Genomic DNA, 20,266 nt, shown 5'->3' on the forward strand with positions numbered 1-20,266 from the left:
TTTCTCCTGGCTGCATTGCTTACCGCTGGACAGGGCCCAAGCTTTAGCTGCATGAACCTCCAAGACATTCTGTAACTAATTGCCCTTAATACATTTCTTTCTGCTTAAACTAAAACCCTGACAAATACATTAGCAGAATATCATTTGACAAAAAGGTCATGTCCACAAAAAGAAGTAATTTTACCTCATATCAAACTTCTGATTTTATCCTAAGGCCTCCACCCCCACGGGTTTCCTTCCCTTTGCAGGTTACTCCAAGTCCTTCCCTCTCCATTTTGCTGATGGATCACCTCCCCACCACCCCTGACCCATGCTTTAAATATGTTACAAAACTCTTAACTTGAAGGTCCTTGACTCTTGAAATGCATTTGTACCTTTTTTCCTGCAGACACTCTGTCATTCTTCCATAGAAAGATTTAAGCAGGGCCTCTTTGTCCTGACCTATTTCAACTGTGATTAGCTGGATCACTCAGTAATCTGAGATGTTTGAGCCAAATGGAGAGATCAACAGGTAGAGAGCTGTCAGCAATTAGCAATTGCCTGGTGCATTTTTTATTTCTCAGAGTGAGCAAGTTGAGATGCCTGCAGGATACCAAGTTCTGGCATGAGGAAGACAAACTAGGAAAGGAAAAGAGGAGTGGGTTCTGCTCCTTTTTTTGAAATGACCATGGTTTTCCATTCTATTCTTAGAGTATGAAGACACAGCCTCCCGTGGGTCTCTTGTCACTGGGATGTGAAGAGGAATCTGTCATGCTGGAACAGCCCAAGGATAGTGAGAGCCAGTGTGCATACCCACAAAATATCAGCTTAACTGAGGTCTTCATGATGTGGGCATGCAGTCCTTTGAGAATTATGTATAAAATATCATGGGGTGAGGACTACTATGTGTCTGACATTGGGCAAGGTCCTACAAATATCCCGTCCAATTTAATCTTCAGAGATCCTGCAAGGTCAGAATTCTAATGGGAACTTCACAGACGAGGTAACTCCGAGTAGTTAAGTGACTTTTCTGAGTGCACAGCCAGATAGTTGTTAAAATTTGAACTCAGGTTTGTCTAATGTTCAGAGTCCATGTTCTGTACCACTGCACCACCTCTTGGAGTCAGCACAGCTATCTCAGCCCTGGACAGTTCATTCTGGTTGATTCTGAGAAATAAACTTTGTAGCGAGAAAGCCCTTTCTTCCTAATTCATAAAACAGGGCTTGAAAACATTTTTGTATAAAGAGCCAGACAGTACTGCTTTGTGGACTAAACAGTCTCTGATGCAAATAGTCGACTCTGCCTTGTAGAGCAAAAGCAGCTACAGACAACATGTAAATAGATGGGTATAGCTATGTTCCAATAACGTTTTATTTACAAAAACAAGTGGAGGACTAGATTTCATCCTGTGCCATAGTTTGCTGACAATTGCTGCAAAACTAAACAAATCCATTTCAGTGTTGCATGAGCTTCTAACTGGTATGAGCCAGAATGACTATAGAACTCTAAAGCCATACCTACATCTTGGGCTATTATTAAAGATTCTTGTCACATCCTGGGTGTGACTTACATTTGGTCAGAAGTGTTTTGGACTGTGGCATCCAAGAAGCAAGCAATACAGTTTTTATCTTTGACCCTTGCACTTGTTTGATGACAAAGAATAGATTGAGACCAACTACTTCAGGTTTCAGAGAGTTTACTTGTGTCCTTTGAGGCTTAGGGACAATCCTTTATGACAGAAATGAAAGGACAGAGTGTATTATGTTCAAAGCCCAATAACGCTTACTTTTCTGACAAAACAAATGTCTAGTCATCCAACTCATCTCTTCACTTTTCCCAGTGTGAGGTAGAACAAATGTGGTCTTTGCATGAGAAAGAATGAGAAGAGAATGCTGGTACTAACAGTTAATTTTTTATGTGACCTTGAGAAAAGCATTCATTCATCTGGGCCCAAGTTTATGCATTTTTAACTTGGTGATAATTGTACCAATGGGTGCCTCATACAGTTGGTGTAAATTTTTAGTTGGTTGACACACGTAAGAAGACAGCTGCATAGTCCTGAGTGCCTCATGTACACGTGCCGGGTTCTTAACGCAGTGAAACTGACATGCCATGTCTCCAGGAAGGCAATCTGGTGCTTTCTTCTTGTGTGCCTTCTGGGCTATAAGATCAAGCAGAAACCAGCCAGGCTGGATGGCTCACGCCTGTAATCTCAGCACTTTGCAGGGCTGGGTGGGTGGATCACCTGAGGTTAGGAGTTTAAGACCAGCCTGGCCAACATGGTAGGAAACCCCGTCCCTACTAAAAAGAATACAAAAAATTAGCTGGGTGTGGTGCTGGGCACCTCTTGTAATCCCAGCTACTCAGGAGGCTGGGGCAGGAGAATTGCTTGAAACCAGGAGGTGGAGGTTGCAATGAGCTGAGATCGCACCATTGCACTTCAGCGTGGGTGACAAGAGTGAAAATCCATCTCAAAAAAAAAAAAAAAAAATCAAGCAGAGAGCAAGGTGTTTACTAGTCAGATGCCTGTGCTGAGGGGCTGGATGAGGAAGGGCAGTGCCACTCAGATCGGAGAGTTGAACTCCTGAACATCACATTGGATCTAACTCTCAAGCAATTGCAGAGTCATGCTCCCTAGCCCAGGTAATGGAACCCTCAGGGAATGCTCCCAATGACATTATTTCAAGGACGAGCATTTCTGAGTGTTCCACAAAATTCCATTCCTCCTCTTCATTCCCAGAAGGCTTTATAAAAGATTGGCTGCCAGATATCAAAACAGGGCTCCACCAATCAGCCTCCGTCCAGGCAATGATTTGTCTATCCCCATGTCTCCCTTTCACAAGGCAGGGATCCAAGCAAGAGCAGATAGTCAATGGAAATTGACGATCTGGCAATTAAAGCTGAGGATTCCAATTGCAGCTGAAGTGCCAGGGCTGGGCCTTATAGCCCTCAGAGCCATGGAGACTAAGTTTCAAATTTTGATAGCCACCCTTTTCAGCTGACCTTTAGCAGATGGCCCTGAGCCTGAAGCTGTTTAATTGATTATCCCTCAGGGTGCTGGGTCTATTATTTTCCCCCTTTGGCAATTTTCTTGCTTTTGACAGGTGCCGGTCCCCCCAGGTGGCCTTCTAATTAGGAACTTTCTGTGATGTGATGGCACAGTCCATTGTGTCCACTTTGGGACTTTTTCTACATAACTAGAAAAAAATATAAAACTAGCAGTTCCATAGCTTGTATACAGCACTGTGCTTAGGACTGAAAGACTAATGTTACTTTCATCCAGCTACCTAAGAAATAAGTGAAATATTTTTGCCATATGGATAGTCATGAGGTATGTATCTAAGGGCTGTCCAGTTTCAGAACATCACTGAACATGGGTTGGGGGAAAGTACACTGATGTAGAAGTAATAAACATGAGACCCCACAGGGTTTTTTTGTTTGTTTGTTTCATTAAAGTAAAATTCACATATCATAAAATTATCCATTTTAATCATCGTAAAGTAATGTGTACAGTTCAGGGGCTTTTACTGCACTCACAATGCTTTGCAATTATCCACCACTATCTAATTCTAGAACATCATTACCCTAAGGAGAAACCCTGTACCCATTAAGCAATCACTCCCCATTGCCTCTTTCATCTAGCCCCTGGCAATCACTAATCTGCTTTCTGTCTCTCTGGATTTGCCTATTTTGGCCATTCCATAAAAATAGAGTTATCTTATATGTGGCCTTTTGTGATTGGCTTCTTTTATTTAGCATAATGGTTTTGAGGTTCACCCACGTTGTAGCCTGTATCAGTACTTCATTCCTTTATGTGACTGAATAACCTTCTGTTGTATAGACACACCATTTTTTATTTATCCATTCATCAGTTGATAGACATTTCAGTTGTTTTCACTGCTTGGCTATTGCAAATAGTACTGTTATGAATATTCCTGTACAAGTTTTGTCTGAACATATGTTTTGCATTCTTTGGGTATATTTCCAGGAGTGGAATTGCTGTATCATGTGGTAATTTTATGTTTAATTGTTTGAGGAACTGCCAAACTTCTTTCCAAAGTGGATACACTATTTTACATTTGCACCAGCAATGTATTACGTTTCCAGTTTCTCTGTAACCTCACCAACGCTGGTTACTTTCCATATTTTTTATTATGGTCATCTTAATATGCATTCAATGGCATCTCATTGTTGTTTAAATTTGCATTTCTCTAATGACCAGTGATGGTGAGCATCTTTTCATATACTTGTTGACCATTTGTATATCTTCTTTGGAGAAATTCTACTCAAGACTTTTGTAATTTTTAACTGGGCTGTTTGTCTTTTTGTTGTTGAATTGTATATTCTGGATACTAGACCGTTATCAGACATATGATTTGAAAATATTTTTTTTCCATTTTGTGGGTTGTCTTTTTACTTTCTTGATAGTTTCCTTTGATAAACAAAATTTTTTTAATTTTGATAAAGTCCAAGTTATCTGTTTTCTTTTGTCACTTATGCTTCTGCTATCATATTTTAAAAACAAAATTGTGAAATCGAATGTCATGAAGATTTTTGCCTATGTTTTCTTCTAAGAGACATATAGTTTTAGCTCTTAGGTCTATGATTCATTTTGTCTTAATTTTTGTAAATGCTGTGAGGTAGGGTCCAAATTCATTCTTTTGCAAGTTGCCTTGAACCATCTGTTGAAGACTATTGTTTCCCTACTTAATGATCTTGGAACTTTTGTCCAAAATCAATTGACCATAGATGTATGAGTTTATATCTGGATTATTAATTCTATTTCACCGGTTCATATGTCTAGACTTATGCCAGCCTTCCCTAAATATTCTTTTGGTCAAGTTAATCCATTCTTTGAGCATCAGATTTCTCATATCTAAAGTGTGCGTATTGGGAGGAAGGAGGCAGATGGATGAATGATAGTCTATGGTGCTTTTCTAACTCCCAAAACAAATGTTTTACAATGAAAATTATTTTTACCATTTTTATAAAGAATGGGAAATTCTATAGGCTCCTTTCTGTACCTTGAGGATGGCATTAAATTTAAAAATATTAACTAAGGTTACTGTCTAATTTTTTTAAGTTATCAATAGGCACAAAAGTACAAATACCTGTGTAGTTCTAAAAGATGTATAGAATGGGACTGACTTGACAATGGAAGAGACAAATATCTATATTTTTGTTGATAATGTTACTGGAAATCATGAAAATACAGCTTTGACTTCTCTAACCTTCTGTCATAATTTCTGGATGTTGTTAATCATTTTCTCTTTTCTCTTTTATTTTTACAAAATAGAGATGGGGTTTTGCCATGTTGTCCAGGCTGGTCCTGAACTCCTGAGATCAAGCAATTCTCCCATCTCGGCCTCCCAAAGTTCTGGAATTGCAAGCATGAGTCACCACGCCCGGCCAATATTGTTAAGTTTTAAAATAATTATTTTAAAGGTATAGACCGAGTAGAGGTAGGTCTGGATGGATGGGTAATGATTTCAAAGTCTATTTAACCACTTTATTCTTTCCAACAAATTTCTTCATAATATGAACCCACATTATTCACATAACTCATATGAAACTCCCAATAAAAATCTTACAGGCCACTCTCAATAATTTCCACGCTGAACAGACCATGTACATTCCTTGCTTGACATCTTCGCTGTCTAGTATTTGGAATGACATTTTCCAAATACTAGACAATGAACAGGTTATATCAGAATTACTGGAGTACTCCTTGCTAATAAACAGATTATTATAGAATCTACCCAGATTAATCAAATCAGAACATGAAAGGAAGAAGGGGACTAGAGAAGAAAGGCACTGAACAAACACCCCATGGAATTCTGATGCAGAGCAAAAGTAAAGTACTCTTTTCTAATGCATAAGGGACAGCTGCACATAGTATATGGTACTGAAAGTTAGGACAGGCCTACTTCAGAATAGTTGTGGGCGCTGGAGTTAGATATAGAATCATACAATGTTAAGCTTATAAAATCAGCTATGTGTTGGGGCAAGGAATTGTGTTAGAAACTATATAAAACAGGCTGGTGCAGTGGCTCATGTCTATAATCCCAGCCCATTGGGAGGCCGAAGCGGGCAGATCACTTGAGGCCAGGAGTTCAAGACCAGCCTGGCCAACATGGCAAAACCCTGTCTCTACTAACAATAAAAAATTAGCGAGGTGTGGTGGCACACACCTTTAACCCCAACTACTCGGGAGGCTGAGGCATAAGAATTGCTTGACCCCAGGAAGCGGGAGTTGTGGTGAGCCAAGATTACACCACTGTACTCCAGCCTGGATGACAGAGAAAGACTCTGTCTCAAAAAAAAAAAAAAAAAAAAAAAAAAAAAAAAAAAAAAAAAAAATATATATATATATATATATATATATATATATATATATATAAAACAAGGAAAGATGAGTTCAGAATTCAGCTGATACTATGGCAAAGATCAGAGGAAAAGATTCAATGACTGCTGTTCGTATTAAAGATTTAGGTACCCAAGAAATTGAGGTATCCAAGAGAGTTTCAATGACATTAGCTTGTAGAAAAGCAAAGTGAAGATAGGCAACATTTCTGTGTCTGAGTTCCAGCTGACTTTACTTCCCTAAGGAATACTGAGCTTGAAAAAGACTGAGACCATTGTGGCCAGCTTTCCTGCCTAAGGATACAGGTGGGCATTTACTGAGCACATGCTATGGGTGAGGTGAATTACTTGTTTTAAATCTGAAATGATCATGCAAACTAAAGTGCATCTGTAACAGGCAAAAGTGAAAATTTACGGAGTTTGAATACTTATCCAAAGTCATACAAATAATAAATGGAAGTACTGAGATTCATATATAATACTACCCACATTTGATATACACTACTCAGAAAGTGTAGCCTAAGCCTTATTGGGAACTTATCTTCAGACCTAAATAGCTTACTAAAGTGACCAGGTCATCCAATCTAACGGTAGCTAACTGGGAGGATTCATCCACTGTGGCAAATCATTTTAGGTTCATGTGTTTTCCAGATTAAGGATGTGATCTCAATCTGAAGTCTGGATTTTCATATCTTCCCAAATATTCTCCATCTTCCAATGCTACCTCTTACTTGATGATCATCTGACAGTTCTGAAAATTCTGACAAAGATTGATCTTTCTCCTTCCTGTCATCTGCTACATGGATTATTTTGGTTATTTTGTCTGTAGATTTTACAACTTATTATTATTCTTGTTTTAGTGCTTGGGACTAATTACAACTTCTTTCATGCAATTGCTTCTTGGGGGTTACAGAAGCCATACAGTGTGGTCCAGGAGCTGCTACCACATGGAACTGTTACACATTTTCTAAATGCTTGTTGAATTAAATTCAAAGTATAGTGAATCTCTATGACAGGAGGGACTTTTAGGCACACAAGATGAAGAGCGAGCAGTCCTGAGAGTGAGCTGCTAAATTCCTAGATTCCATTACATGCTTCATGCTGCTACCCCATTAGTATTCCAGTGGAAATCATTTCCCATAAAATACATTAAAAAACCATAGGAACCCTAAACTAAGAGACCAAGTGGTCATCATCTATATCTCAGTATTCTAGAAAAGAAGTTCAAATTGCAAGTTTGCCACAGGGCACTAGCTTGCAGGTCCTACAGTGATGCCGACCAAGCTCTGAGGAAGCCCAAACACCTATTAAGATACAGGTGTGTGAGATGGGGGAGAGAAAGCCTTTTTAAAAAAGATACAGGTGTGTGTGTATGTGTGCATATGTGTGTGCATGCGCGTGTGTGTGTGTGTGTTTGAAGGACAAAAATACACCCATGGCTTCCTTTCTATTCAGCTGGTAAAATTAATATGCTACACAAGTTCCTTCCCTCAGGTTGACAGTGTTACCCAAATGCCTTGATGAAATAACATCTAGAATGTCTTTCTTCTGGAGAAACACAGTACTTTCCTCACCTGAAGTTTCTTTCTGTGGGCTTTGTGATTAGAAAATGATTTCCAAGTGCAAAATGCAGCTCTATGTACCTTCTTCAGAAAGTTTTTCAGATCCTGGGATGAGAAATAAGTAATGAGAATACATCATCATGTTACAAATAACAACAACAAAAACACCCTTATTTTATAATACTGCTGAACTTCAAGAAATCAGATAAGAGAAGGAGCAAAAGTAGTGAAATCAAGGATGGCGGTGGTTATGTTACTGATTGAGAGGTGTGGAGTTTCCTAGTCTCTTGGTGACTATTTTCATCACCAGAAACAATTCAAATGATTGGAGTCATCTAAGCTGAACTGACAGTCATACAGATAAATTTGACAAGACTTACCAGGGCTAGCCCCAGGGAAGGGTGAGGTATCTTATGCCCCCTATCATCAGAAGCACTCACTTGGTCAAGTGAATATTCCCCTACTCTTTCAAAAACATTGGGGGTCTCTAAGTATCACAAAGACTACTAAAACTTACACGTGTTTCCAACCACTCTCTGGAGTGAGTGACAATTGAGAGCCACTGAAATGGGGGTTGTGGCAATCCAGGTTGGCAGGGGCTGGATTGCAGTTTTACTTAGACCTGGATCATTGGCCATGAGGTATAATTTAAAGGCTCGTTACTCACCTCCCCCTTAGCTTTCCAAGAGGGTAGAATCAAGTCCATTTGTATTCAGCTGTTTGTCCCCCTCAATGGGATCATCCATAAACCCACATGAAATTTCCAGCGAAGAAAAATTTAAACAATCTGGCAGCAACTACCAAAGCCAAAGTACAAGCTGCAGTGATGGGAATTTGACTGAAACTTGTCTCAGATGATCCCTATCTCACGCTCTTAACTCCAGTTGATAATCCGAGTCTGCACTCTGCTACTTCCCTGGGGGAAAACATATTCCATTGTTGCATGATCTGATATTCCTTGCCTAACCATGAAGCCTATGGAAGTGTCAGGATTCCAGATTAGGAGCACAAGTGTACAGGCAATTGGGCTGAGCACAGACATCTTGAAACATTGTAGGCAGTGGCTTGTAGGACCTTATTTCTGACTCTGTAATTAGATACAGTAATGGATTTAGATGCAAAAGCTTTGACCTTGCACGTGTTATTTCCTCTAGCTAGAAGGTTCTTTAGCTCATTCTCCATCCTTCCAGATTTTGCAGTGTGATCTACTCTGCAAAGCCTGACTTTAACCTGAAACCCTACTGCCTGCCAGCAGATCCCATTACTTCTTTTTCTACGATTTGTGCTTATCTGTGAATGCCAAACTTATGCTTGCTTTGGAGCCTTGCACTTTGCACTTGCTTTTTTTGGTCTGTGATATTCTTCTTCTGAATTTCATATGTTTGATTCTTTCTCATCACATATAGCTCACTCAAATGTTTGTACCTCAGAGAGGCCTTCTCCGACTATGCTGGATGAAGCAGATCCATTCCTCAACACTTTTCATGACATTATCCTTTTAAAACTGTTCAGCTCAACATTTGTCACTGTCTGAATTATGTTACTTATAAATACATTTAATGATCACTAATTTATGGCAGTGATTTTGTATGTTTATTTACTAACTGCTTATGACTATCTTGCATCTTTAAAATATATGCTTCAGGAGGTCTTGCCTCTCTTGTTCACTGCTATATCCCTAGACCCCACAGTAGATGTTCTATAAGTATTTTACAAATGAAGAAATCAATGGCCCCAATATTGTCCCGTACTTAGTGCTATTAAAACTCTTAACCACATTTTCTTACAATGACTTCATTAGAGATGAGTCCTTTAACAATCCTGAACTCTCTTGAAGGTCAAGTTCTGTGTCATCTTCCTGTGTGTAATACTAGAAACTTGGTGCACAGCCTGGCGTATAGTATGTGTTTACTAAGAATTTGCTAAATAAAATAACAACTTGGCTATGTAGTCTTTACTTTATTCATATTTTGTTCTGTGGCAATAGGTTTGCTCAAACTCACAAGCAAGAGACCAAAGAAAGCATCTAAGTCCTTCCAAGGGCTTGACCTCAGTGGGTGCTGTGCAGAGCCGCTGCCTCAGACTCCAACTCCACCAACTGCTAGATCCTGTTCTTTGCCCTCTGGCCTTAGCAACTGGCCAGCATCTCCCACATCCTCATCCTTCTACTTTAGAAAAAGTTGATGCACATTTCTTTGTTCCCTTACTTGACTTTCTTATGTTCAAGAAGGTGGCCTTCAAAAAGATGCACCACAGTTTGATGGAACTTATTTTCAATGCAATTGAAAGCAAGAATTAGTGTTCAAAATATATAGACTCTTTGAAACCAACATTTAAAAAAATTAAAAATTAAAAGAAGAAAAAAACAGATATAAGTATTGTCAAAACATTCTTGGAAGAAGAAACCTAAGTGACTACAACCTCAGTAGTAATTGAGAAAAATGCAAATTATCCATATGACCCAGCAATCCCTCTGCTGGACATATCCCCAAAAGACATGTAATAAGAACCTCAAAAGTATATCTGTGCTGTCATGTTCACTGCAGGACTATTCATAATAGGCAAAATATGGAAACAACCCAAGTGCCCATATACATATGTATACAAAGGAATATTATCCAGCATTAAAAAAGAAGATCCTGACATTTATGAATGAATCTGGAGGACAATATGCTAAGGGAAAAAAGCTAGACCCAGATAAAAATACTGCATGATTTCACTTACACGTGGAGTCTAAAGAAAAAGTTGAATACATGGAAACAGAGAGTAGAACAGTGATTGCCAGGGTAAGGGAGGGGAGGAAAATGAGGGGATATAGATTTAAGGGTACAAATTTGCAGTTACTTAGAATGAATAAGTCTAGAGTATGTAGGATGAACAAGTCTAGAGATCTAATGTACAGCATAGAGACTATAGTTAATAATACTGTATTGCATACTGAAAATTTGTTAAGAGAATAGATTTTAGGTGCTCTCACCACACATACACACACAAAAATGGGTAACTATGAAAGGTTATGGATGTTAGTTTGCTTGACTGGAGTAATCATTTCAGTATACACACACACACACACACACTATGTTGTACACTTAAATATATGCAATCAAATTCATTTTATAAAACAAAGAATACCCATTAAATACTTGAGTAGTACAAAAGAATCAGTAATAACCCTTCAAACAACATCATTTAGGCAAACAACACCAAGTGCTGACAAAATGTGGAGCATTAAGAAATCTCATGCACTGTTGGTAGGAATGTAACTTGGTACCACCAGTTGCAGACCAATTTGGCGATATCCAGAAGCTGAACATACCTTTTGGCTCAACACTCTCCATACTGGCAAAACGGTAGTACAAGGGTACAAGGAGATATGTGTGATAATGTTCAATGTAGCACAGTGTTTAATAACACATGCATAAATTCTAATGTGTTTCTAAGACAACTAAATTAAAGGGCTAGATCTACATGTAGCAACATGCGTATGTCTCAAGAACACATGCTGAAATAAGAAAGAAGGATTCATAAAGCATGACAACAATTACATGAAAGTTGAGATGTGTCAATAAATGATAGTCAGGTAGATGGTCCTTAAAATGGTAAAAGCTAAATTTAGAATAATAGTTATTTTAGGTTGCAAAGAGGAAGATGCATTCTGACATGGGTATAGAGAGGATAACCATTTTATTTGTGATATTTTATTGTTTAAGCTTGTTAGTAACTATTTATGCATCTATTATATTTTTATTTTAATACATAAATATGCCCTAAATATCTTATTAAATATTTTATTAAAAATAATTGTACCCAATATCCTTTGTACGTATTGATGACTGCACAAGCCACATCCTGCCACACTCTCTTTCTACAACCCAGAGCCCCTGGCATTCATGTGCTTTCAGAGCCGAGGGTTTGACACAAGTGTTAGTCCCAGAAGAATCAGTAATAACTTTCCAAAAAAAAAAATCCAGAAAACCTTTCAAAAAAAATCCAGAAAGCCAAAAGTCACTGAGAAGAAGCCAAACACCTTCACAACTATTTACCCAGTGGGTGTTTGTACACAAACTACCTGATACATTCCTATATCCTAGGTCACCAGCACTAACCTAGAACACTAAAATCACTTCCCATCTCCAGTCATAGTTTCTGCCTCTGATGTAGTCTCAGCTCTCCTGTTTGAGTTTCTGTAACTAGACACTAGCTCTTACCCTCTGTACCCCCCACTAGAAAGAGCTCTCTGACTACTCAGTTGCCCTATAACTCAGTTCTCTTGGGGTTCAATTACCTGCATTTATTTCTTGTGATTTTCTCCTAACTTCTGCTTCATTGCTGATATCTGTGGTTCCCAAACTGGACTGCTCATCATAATCACTACTGACCCTTTAAAACATGCAGATCTCAGGCCAAGCTTGGTGTCCCGTGCCTGTAATCCCAGCACTTTGGGAGGCCAAGGCAGGTGGATCGCCTGAGGTCAGGAGTTTGAGACCAGCCTGACCAATATGGTGAAACCCCGTCTCTACTAAAAATACAAAAAATTAGTGGTGACATGTGCCTGTAGTCCCAGCTACTTGGGAGGTTGAGGCAGAAGAATCACTTGAACCTGGGAGGTGGAGGTTGCAGTGAGCAGAGATCACACCACTGCACTGCAGCCTGGGTGACAGAGCGATACTCCATCTCAAAAGAAAAAAAAAAAAAAAAGAACATGTAGATCTCTGTGCCTCTTCCCGGACCTTTTGAATCAGAAAATGTCCTAAAGGATTCCGATGGTCAGCCAGATTTTCCAAACACTGACCTTGATCGTGCTTCCTCTTGATTCTCTCCCTGCACCTCCTACCCAGACACCTAAGCCCCTTACTAAGCGCTACCTGGATGTGCTTCCCTACAGCTGTGCCCTGGCTCTCCTTTCTCCTATTCCTCCTTAGCTTCAGGGATGGAAAGGGCAGAGAGTGCACCTTAGGAAGAGAAGTTTTATCTGCAGTAACAACAATTTATTTGCATTCATTGTAGGAATTTGCCTGAAAAAGTACAGCCTTCCTCTTAATTTATACTGATAATTATTACTATTATTTGTAATCCTGTGTTTGAAAAGGCACTTGATAAAATATGAACTTACAAGCTAAATTTTTAAATAATCTTATTTTGAATAACTTCAGATATATAGAAAAGTTGCAAAGATAGTAGTACAAAGATTACCTGTTCCAGTGATGTCAAACTCAATTCGGCCAATGAGCTATAAACTAGAAAGAACCTAATGCCTTGTAGGAACTCGGGCTATAACTACTGAGCAATATTGTATTCGAGAGTATTCTATAGGCCAAGGCAGTCTGACTAACCTGTCTCTATGGATAATTTATAACGCACTAGAAGCCAGTTACCTTTGAACTGTGGCTCACATAGTGGTGGGAAACTATGTAAGAAAAGTAAGCTTTATCAAGCAATAGGATCAGCCTGAATCAAAGCCCACTGCAGCAGTTTTTAATATATAGTCAGTGAAGACACCTGGGGTACTCCCTAGAAAGCAGAATCATGAACCCAAGGGCAAATAAACTAAAACCTCTAAGGATAGAACCTGGGTCTCTGCATTTGTAACAAGCTACTCAGGGATTTTTATTCACAGTAATATCTAAAAACCAGTGGGGCAGAGAATATGCTCTGGCAAGCTGAAATAAATGTTAGCTATTATTTCTGGAATTTGCATAACCACATCTCCTGTTTTCATTCGACCAGTTCACAAAGCAAATTAACTTTCTGGCTATATTTTTCCTGAATTCCATCAGTAGGTTGCCTCTGTGGGGAACAGGACTTTCTATGCTCCAACATTATTAATATCATTATTAATATTTAACATGGCATTAGGAGCTTATGATGTGCCAGCTCTGTCCTAACACTATATAAGTTATCTCGTTTAAAATTAACAACACTCCTTTATGGCAAGTATTATTATTCACATATTAAAGACAGGGAACTGAGGTTAGGAGATTGTGCAAAATTGCACAGTAAGTAAACATTAGGGCAGGGATTTAATCTCACATCACTCTGACCTCAAAATCCACGTTCTTACTTCTACTCCAACACCATGCCTCCCCTAAACCAGCAGTTTAAAAATTTTTTTAAGAAAAATGGGGGCTGGGCATGGTGGCTCACACCTGTAATCCCAGCACTTTGGGAGGCCAAGGTGGGCAGATCACCTGAGGTCAGGAGTTTGAGACCAGCCTGGCTGACATGGTGAAACCCCATCTCTACTAAAAATACAAACAATTAGCCAGGTGTGGTGGCATGCGCCTGTAATCCCAGCTACTCGGGAGGCTGAGGTGGGAGAATCTCTTGAACCCAGGAGGCCTAGGCTGCAGTGAGCTGAGACTGCCTCTGCACTCCAGTCTGGGCGACAGAGTGATACTCTGTCTCAAAAAGAAACAAACAAACAAACAAAAGAAACAAATAAAAATAAATAAAAATGGGTTAGAGTCCCACAGAACCTCACAGTGTGTTCCTCTAATTATAAGTTTCAAACAGTGATGCTAAGAAAGCCAGTGGCAGGGAGTCCTGCACCTTGGAGACAGGACCACTCTACCATGATGGGAAGACATTCTTGGACACACAGACCACACATTCTTCCTGTTCTCATGCTGTGAAGAAAAGGAAGACGATTTCTATTCCCAAAGAAAAATAAAGGGTAAAAATAAGTGAAAAAGTTTGCTTTAAACAACAGACTTTCTGGAGATCACCAGAGATTAGGAAATTCCATAGTAGCTGATAACATTAACTATAGAACAGGTGCATGTCTTTAGTAGAAGATGAGAAAGAAAACAGAATAGAGGACCAGGACCTATTCTTAGGACTCATGGTAGAAGAATAAACATGCATCCAAATGGATTAACTAGAAGGGAAAGGCAGTACTGGGGACATGGAAAGCAGGGGGTAACAATTAAAATAGCAACTTCATTTGGTGGAAGAACTTCTTATAACAACTGGAAAGCATAAGCAGTTTGGAAGGAGTAAAACAATTTCATGGATATGGATTCCCCTGGGAGTCGGCTGTTTTTCTCAGCCTTTTAACTAATTATATGTGTCACTGGAGAGATGGAGCATCACTTAAAACAAACAAACAAGGAAAAGTGGTCAAAGAATTTGGTTAGTGCAAGTTAAAGCTAATGTCCCTTCAATCAGACGTTGACACAGAGAGTAGTTAGCTCTGGGGCTTGTCAAACTTAACAAAAATAGCCCCACTGTCTTTAATTCTTAAAACATTTCACTGCTGACCTTCACAAGAATAAAATATTTGCTTTACTATTGCAAGGCAGTTTCAGCAAATCTCAACATGTATAAAAATGCTTTCTAAGTATATGTAGATTTTTCTTTCTTCCCTATTGCCACCTATCCCTACCTTGATCGATCCTGAATTTGATTGATATGCCCAAACTTTAAGTTGACTGATGTCAACTTGAAGCAAAAATTAATGCAATTGTTAGAGTATTATCCAAGATTATTTTCACTCGTATTTTTGTTTCTAACCAGTCTCATCATATCTTTGAAGAACGCACACAAAAGTAGGAAATGGTTATTTTTGGATTTTGCTTCCAATGCCCCAAATAAGATTAGAGCAGATTACATAGCATTTCAAACACATTTTAAAAATGAGAAATAGTAAAATCCTATTGTCTCTCCTGTAGAGTTTATACCTGAATTGTCTTGTCTGCTTTTTCAAGGGAATAATACGTATCTTGGAATGGGAGATAATATCTACCGGGTAGATAGAGTCAAATAATGACTCAGACATTATATATGGAAAATAGTATTTGTTCATTGTTTTATAAATACTATTGTCAAATAATCCTTAAATGTAAAAAATAACAAAGATTTTGAAATGAGTCAAGGCCCTTTGAGAGTCAAGGCTCTAATTATTTAAAAGAGAAAAAAATAATACAGAAATAACAAACAAATATAATTTTTGATTCCTAAATTGTGTTAGGGCTGATATTTGAATGAGTGGGGTTTTGAGATTGTGACTTTTGAGTCAGAATTTTTGTAGATTAAAAGACTATAAAGTCCAAGATCTATAACTCTGCCTCAGATCCAGAAGACCATAAATTGTGATTAAGAGGGAAGGACAAAGAGAAACTTCCTGATAGGAAGTGAAAGCCATGATTCTGTTAATAGCTATAACAAGGCCAATTAAAAAAGGTGGGGGGGGGGGCAAAAACCCTTTGTGTTTGTTCTTCCCAGTAGATGATTAGAGTGTCACCATAGCCAACTTTTAACAAGATACAGGTAGATGAGGTGGAAAAAGCATGTTTCAGCTTCCAGCCTCATAAGCCTCAAGCTGAGGCTCCACTATTCTTGACTATACTGTCTTTGGTAGCCTAAACATCCCTGGAGATTTTAGTGACTTAATTTTCTTCTTACAATGAAATAACTCAGATATAAAAGTTCTTTAAGAATAGGTTTAATTTCACTGCTTAGTCCTAGAAAGGTATGTAGAGAGTGATACAGGGAGATATACAAACAGAGAGGTAAGAAAAGATGATTTTTGTATCTTAAAACTATCTCTAAGAGTGCTAAAAATCCTCATAATGATAATTACTGGTTTTGAGCACCTGTCATGGGTCATGCACTCAGAATACATTGTGTCATGATCGCTACTAACTTCTTATATCCACTCCCACAAAGGAGGTGTTACATTGAAATATTAATGGAAACCTATAAACAATTAGAAGCATAATGTGCACTTTTCAAAACAGTAAAGAGGAACATGAGAATAAATAAAATTGATTAACCCTATGGAAGGCAGGAAATATAGAGCTAAAACTAAAGGAAAAACATAATAAGTTGAAAATTCAAAAAAGGTGGGAGAAAATAAATTAACACATATCAGTAACACACATGGGCTAAACATGTCGGGTAATGACAGAGAGAGCTTGAAAAACATTCATCTCTATGTTATTTCAAAGAGAAATGAACATAATACAGAATTAACAAAGACAAATATCTTAAAGGGTGCTATTTACAATAACATCAGAACATGTTAAATATTTAGGAATAAATTAAATTAATAAAAATTATAAAAACTTCAAAAATGAGCAATTCAAAAAATTAAAAGAAGTTAAAGTCCAGGTACAGTGACTCACACCTGTAATCCTAGCACTTTGGAAGGCTGAGGCACGTGGGTAACCTGAGGTCAGGAGTTCAAAACCAGCCAGGCAAACATGGTGAAACCACGTCTCTACTAAAAATACAAAAATTAGCCAGGTGTGGTGGCACATGCCTGTAATCCCAGCTACTCGGGATTGAGACTGAGGCAGGAGAATTGCTTGAACCCAGGAGGTGGAGGTTGCAGTGAGCCAAGATCATGCCACTGCACTCCAGCCTGGGCGACACAGCGAGACTCTGTCTCAAAAAAAAAAAAGAAAAAGAAAAGAAGTTAAAGAAGACCCAGTTAATTGAAAGATATTCTATAGCCATAGAATGAAAAACTTTATGTTGTCAAATTCCAAATCTTCCCCTAAACTGATCTATTGAGTCAATGCAATTCTAATAAAGGTGATTCCAACAAAGATCCAGAATGTCCTTTTGGTGGAAGTTTACAAGTTGATTCTAAATGTTTATACAAAAATGCAAATGGCCAAGAAAAGGCAAAGTAATATCAAAGAAAAATAAAAATGAAGGAAATACCCAATAAGATATTGAGAGCTGTTAAAAATCTATATTAATGAATACAGTGTGATATTGAGATAAAGAGGGAAAAATAAATCAGTAGAACAGAAAAGAATACAGAGATAGTTTCTGAAACATACAGTTATCTGATTTATGACAAAACTGACATGGCAATGAAGGCAAAAGTGGCCTTTTCAATAAATGGTATTGTGCCAACTGGATGCCAATGGCAAGAGAATATGTCTTGTTCCTTACATCTAACTATATACAGAAATAACTAAAAGTGGATCATCAACCTAAATGTGAAAGGTAAGACAATGGAGGTTTAAAAACACATAGGAGGATGGCTTCATGATCTTAGAGTAGGCAAAGATTTCTTAAATAGGATATGAGCAGCACTAGCTTTAAAAGAAAAATAAGTTATAGTACATTAGATTCAGAATTAAAATATACTGACAAGGGAGTAAAAAGTGTAGTATGTGTGTGTGTTGGGGGAGTGTCCAACACATACTTTTCCAACTCAATCAGAAAAACACAATCAACTCAATAGAACAATGAACAAAAGTTTGAACAGACTCTTTACAAAAGAAGAGACTCAAATGGTTAATAAAATATGAATATAAAATACTCTACTTTATTAGTCATCTGAAAAAATGCAAATTAAACCACAGTGAAATCCCACTATTTCCCCATTAGAATAAATCAGTGAAAAAGAAAAGAGATACAAATGGTTGGTAATGTGGATCATCAGAATTCTCCATACAATGCTAAAAATTTCTTTGGCAGTATTGACTACAAGTTGAATATATATACCATATGAGTCATTAATCCCACACTTAAATTTATACCCAAATAATTAGATGCATATTTTCATCAAAGGACAGGTACAATACTGTTCATAGCAGCCCTGTTTATAATGGTCCCCCACTAGAAACTATCCAAATGCCCACTGAGAGTTCAGAGAATAAGTGATTCCAATGGATAAATAATATTCACACAACGGAATACTGTCTTAGTGCATGTGGGCTTCTTTAACCAAATACTATAAAGTTGATAGCTTATGAATAATACAAAGTTATTTGTTAGAGTTCTGGGGACTGAGAAGTTCAAGATCAAGGCACTGGCAGATTCTGTGTCTGGTGAGGCCTGTTTCCTGGTTCATAGATGATGCCTTCTCCCTGTATCCTCACATGTGGGAAGGGCAAACATCCCATTCATATCCCATTTTTAAGAGGACAAACTATTCAATGATGTGTGATAGTAAGAACAGTGAACGATCCCTAGGAAGGGTGATGAGTCAAGGAGGAAAAGGAGACACCAGAAGACTTCTGGGATGTGCCTAATATTCTCTTTCAAGTTTAACTTTAAAAAATTTCTCTTTATCTGGGTGACAGTTTCTTGATTATGACCCCTTTGTAGTTAAGACTTACTATTATGATTTGGTCACTTATCTTTATATATGTTAAATGTGAATGAAAATTAAAAGAAAAAAACAGAAGAGGTAACATGACTGTTGTCAAATGTAAATGGACAATTATTTTCAAGATGAAACATATTCAAAATAAAATTTTTCATGCAAAAAACATTTTTGGCCTGAATGTAAAATTTTATTGAAGACTAAAAAGAAATGCTATAAACAAACACAGATATATCTACATGGATGGTAATTATAATGTCATAAATATCCCAATTCTCCCTAAACAAATCTGCAAATTGAATGTGGTTATAGTTAAAATTCCAAAAAGATCTTTCAAGAAATTTGACATAGAGATTCTAAAATTCCTATGGAAACTGAAAATTAAATAATGACTAAGATGACATTGTAAAGGAAAAATATAGATGGAAGAGGCAACTGTAATGAGGAGGAGGAAGGAGGAGGCACAAGAGAAAGAGTATGAATTTATAGGAGTAATATTTTTATTTTAATATAAATATGTAATATATAAATATATATTTCACCCATAAGTAATTACAAATATTAACTAAATGTCAATATTTTAACCTGGATGGTACAAGTGCAGGAATAGGAAATAAACCAAGGGAACATAACATGGAACGAAGAAACAACCCCCTCATGTACACGAGAGTTTGGCACATAATAGAAGTAGGTTTTTATAAAACTGGTGATGGTGTTGGGACCATTAATTGGCTGGCCATATGGAAAAAGACAAAATTAGAAACACTTCCTCTACCTATATACAAAAATCAACTTCAGGTAGATAAAATACTTAAATGTGAGCAGTAATCCTCTAAAATGTTTAGAAAAATGTATAGAAGAAAAAAAATAACCTTATTGTGTTTAGTTAGGAAACAATTTCTTAGAGCACAAAAGAAACATAATATGCAATGAAGAAAAAAATCACATATTTTAACACATAATAAGTAAAACTAACAAGAAACAATATGTGCCCCCATGCCTAAAAGTTGAATTAAAAAAAAAACTGTTTTATTAACAAATTCCACTTAATTCATATATATATACACATACATATATAATTCTAAGCCATGGATTCACAAGAATAAAATATGAATAAGGAATGCTATCCATTCAAATAAAAGCAAAACAAAACAACAGCAAACATCTCTTTTCCATAAATGAAAATAAAACCCACAAAAATGAAAAGACAAGTAACAAACTAGATAAAAATATTACAATCCTTGGAACAAAGGACTAAGTTCTCAAGATATAGAATGAACTTCTGCAAGTCAA

At 37.5% G+C, this 20,266-nt stretch overlaps 1 protein-coding gene across 7 annotated transcripts in view; it reads right to left on the reverse strand.

Annotated features, from left to right (window-relative positions):
* The window catches only part of LOC105488361 (AGBL carboxypeptidase 1), a 958,121-nt gene that overhangs the window by 212,770 nt on the left and 725,085 nt on the right, over positions 1-20,266 (reverse strand). Inside the window, exon 23 of one of the 7 annotated variants that reach the window (XM_071100738.1) lies at positions 6,401-8,010. The exons of the other annotated variants lie outside the window; for them this stretch is intronic. Coding sequence (XP_070956839.1) covers positions 8,004-8,010 — 7 coding nt within the window. The 3' untranslated portion in view covers positions 6,401-8,003. Of the gene's footprint in view, positions 1-6,400; positions 8,011-20,266 lie in introns of those variants that run through there. 7 annotated transcript variants of the gene reach the window in all.

Source organism: Macaca nemestrina, chromosome 7 (genome assembly GCF_043159975.1).
Source record: "Macaca nemestrina isolate mMacNem1 chromosome 7, mMacNem.hap1, whole genome shotgun sequence".
Taxonomy (NCBI): Eukaryota; Metazoa; Chordata; class Mammalia; order Primates; family Cercopithecidae; genus Macaca; species Macaca nemestrina.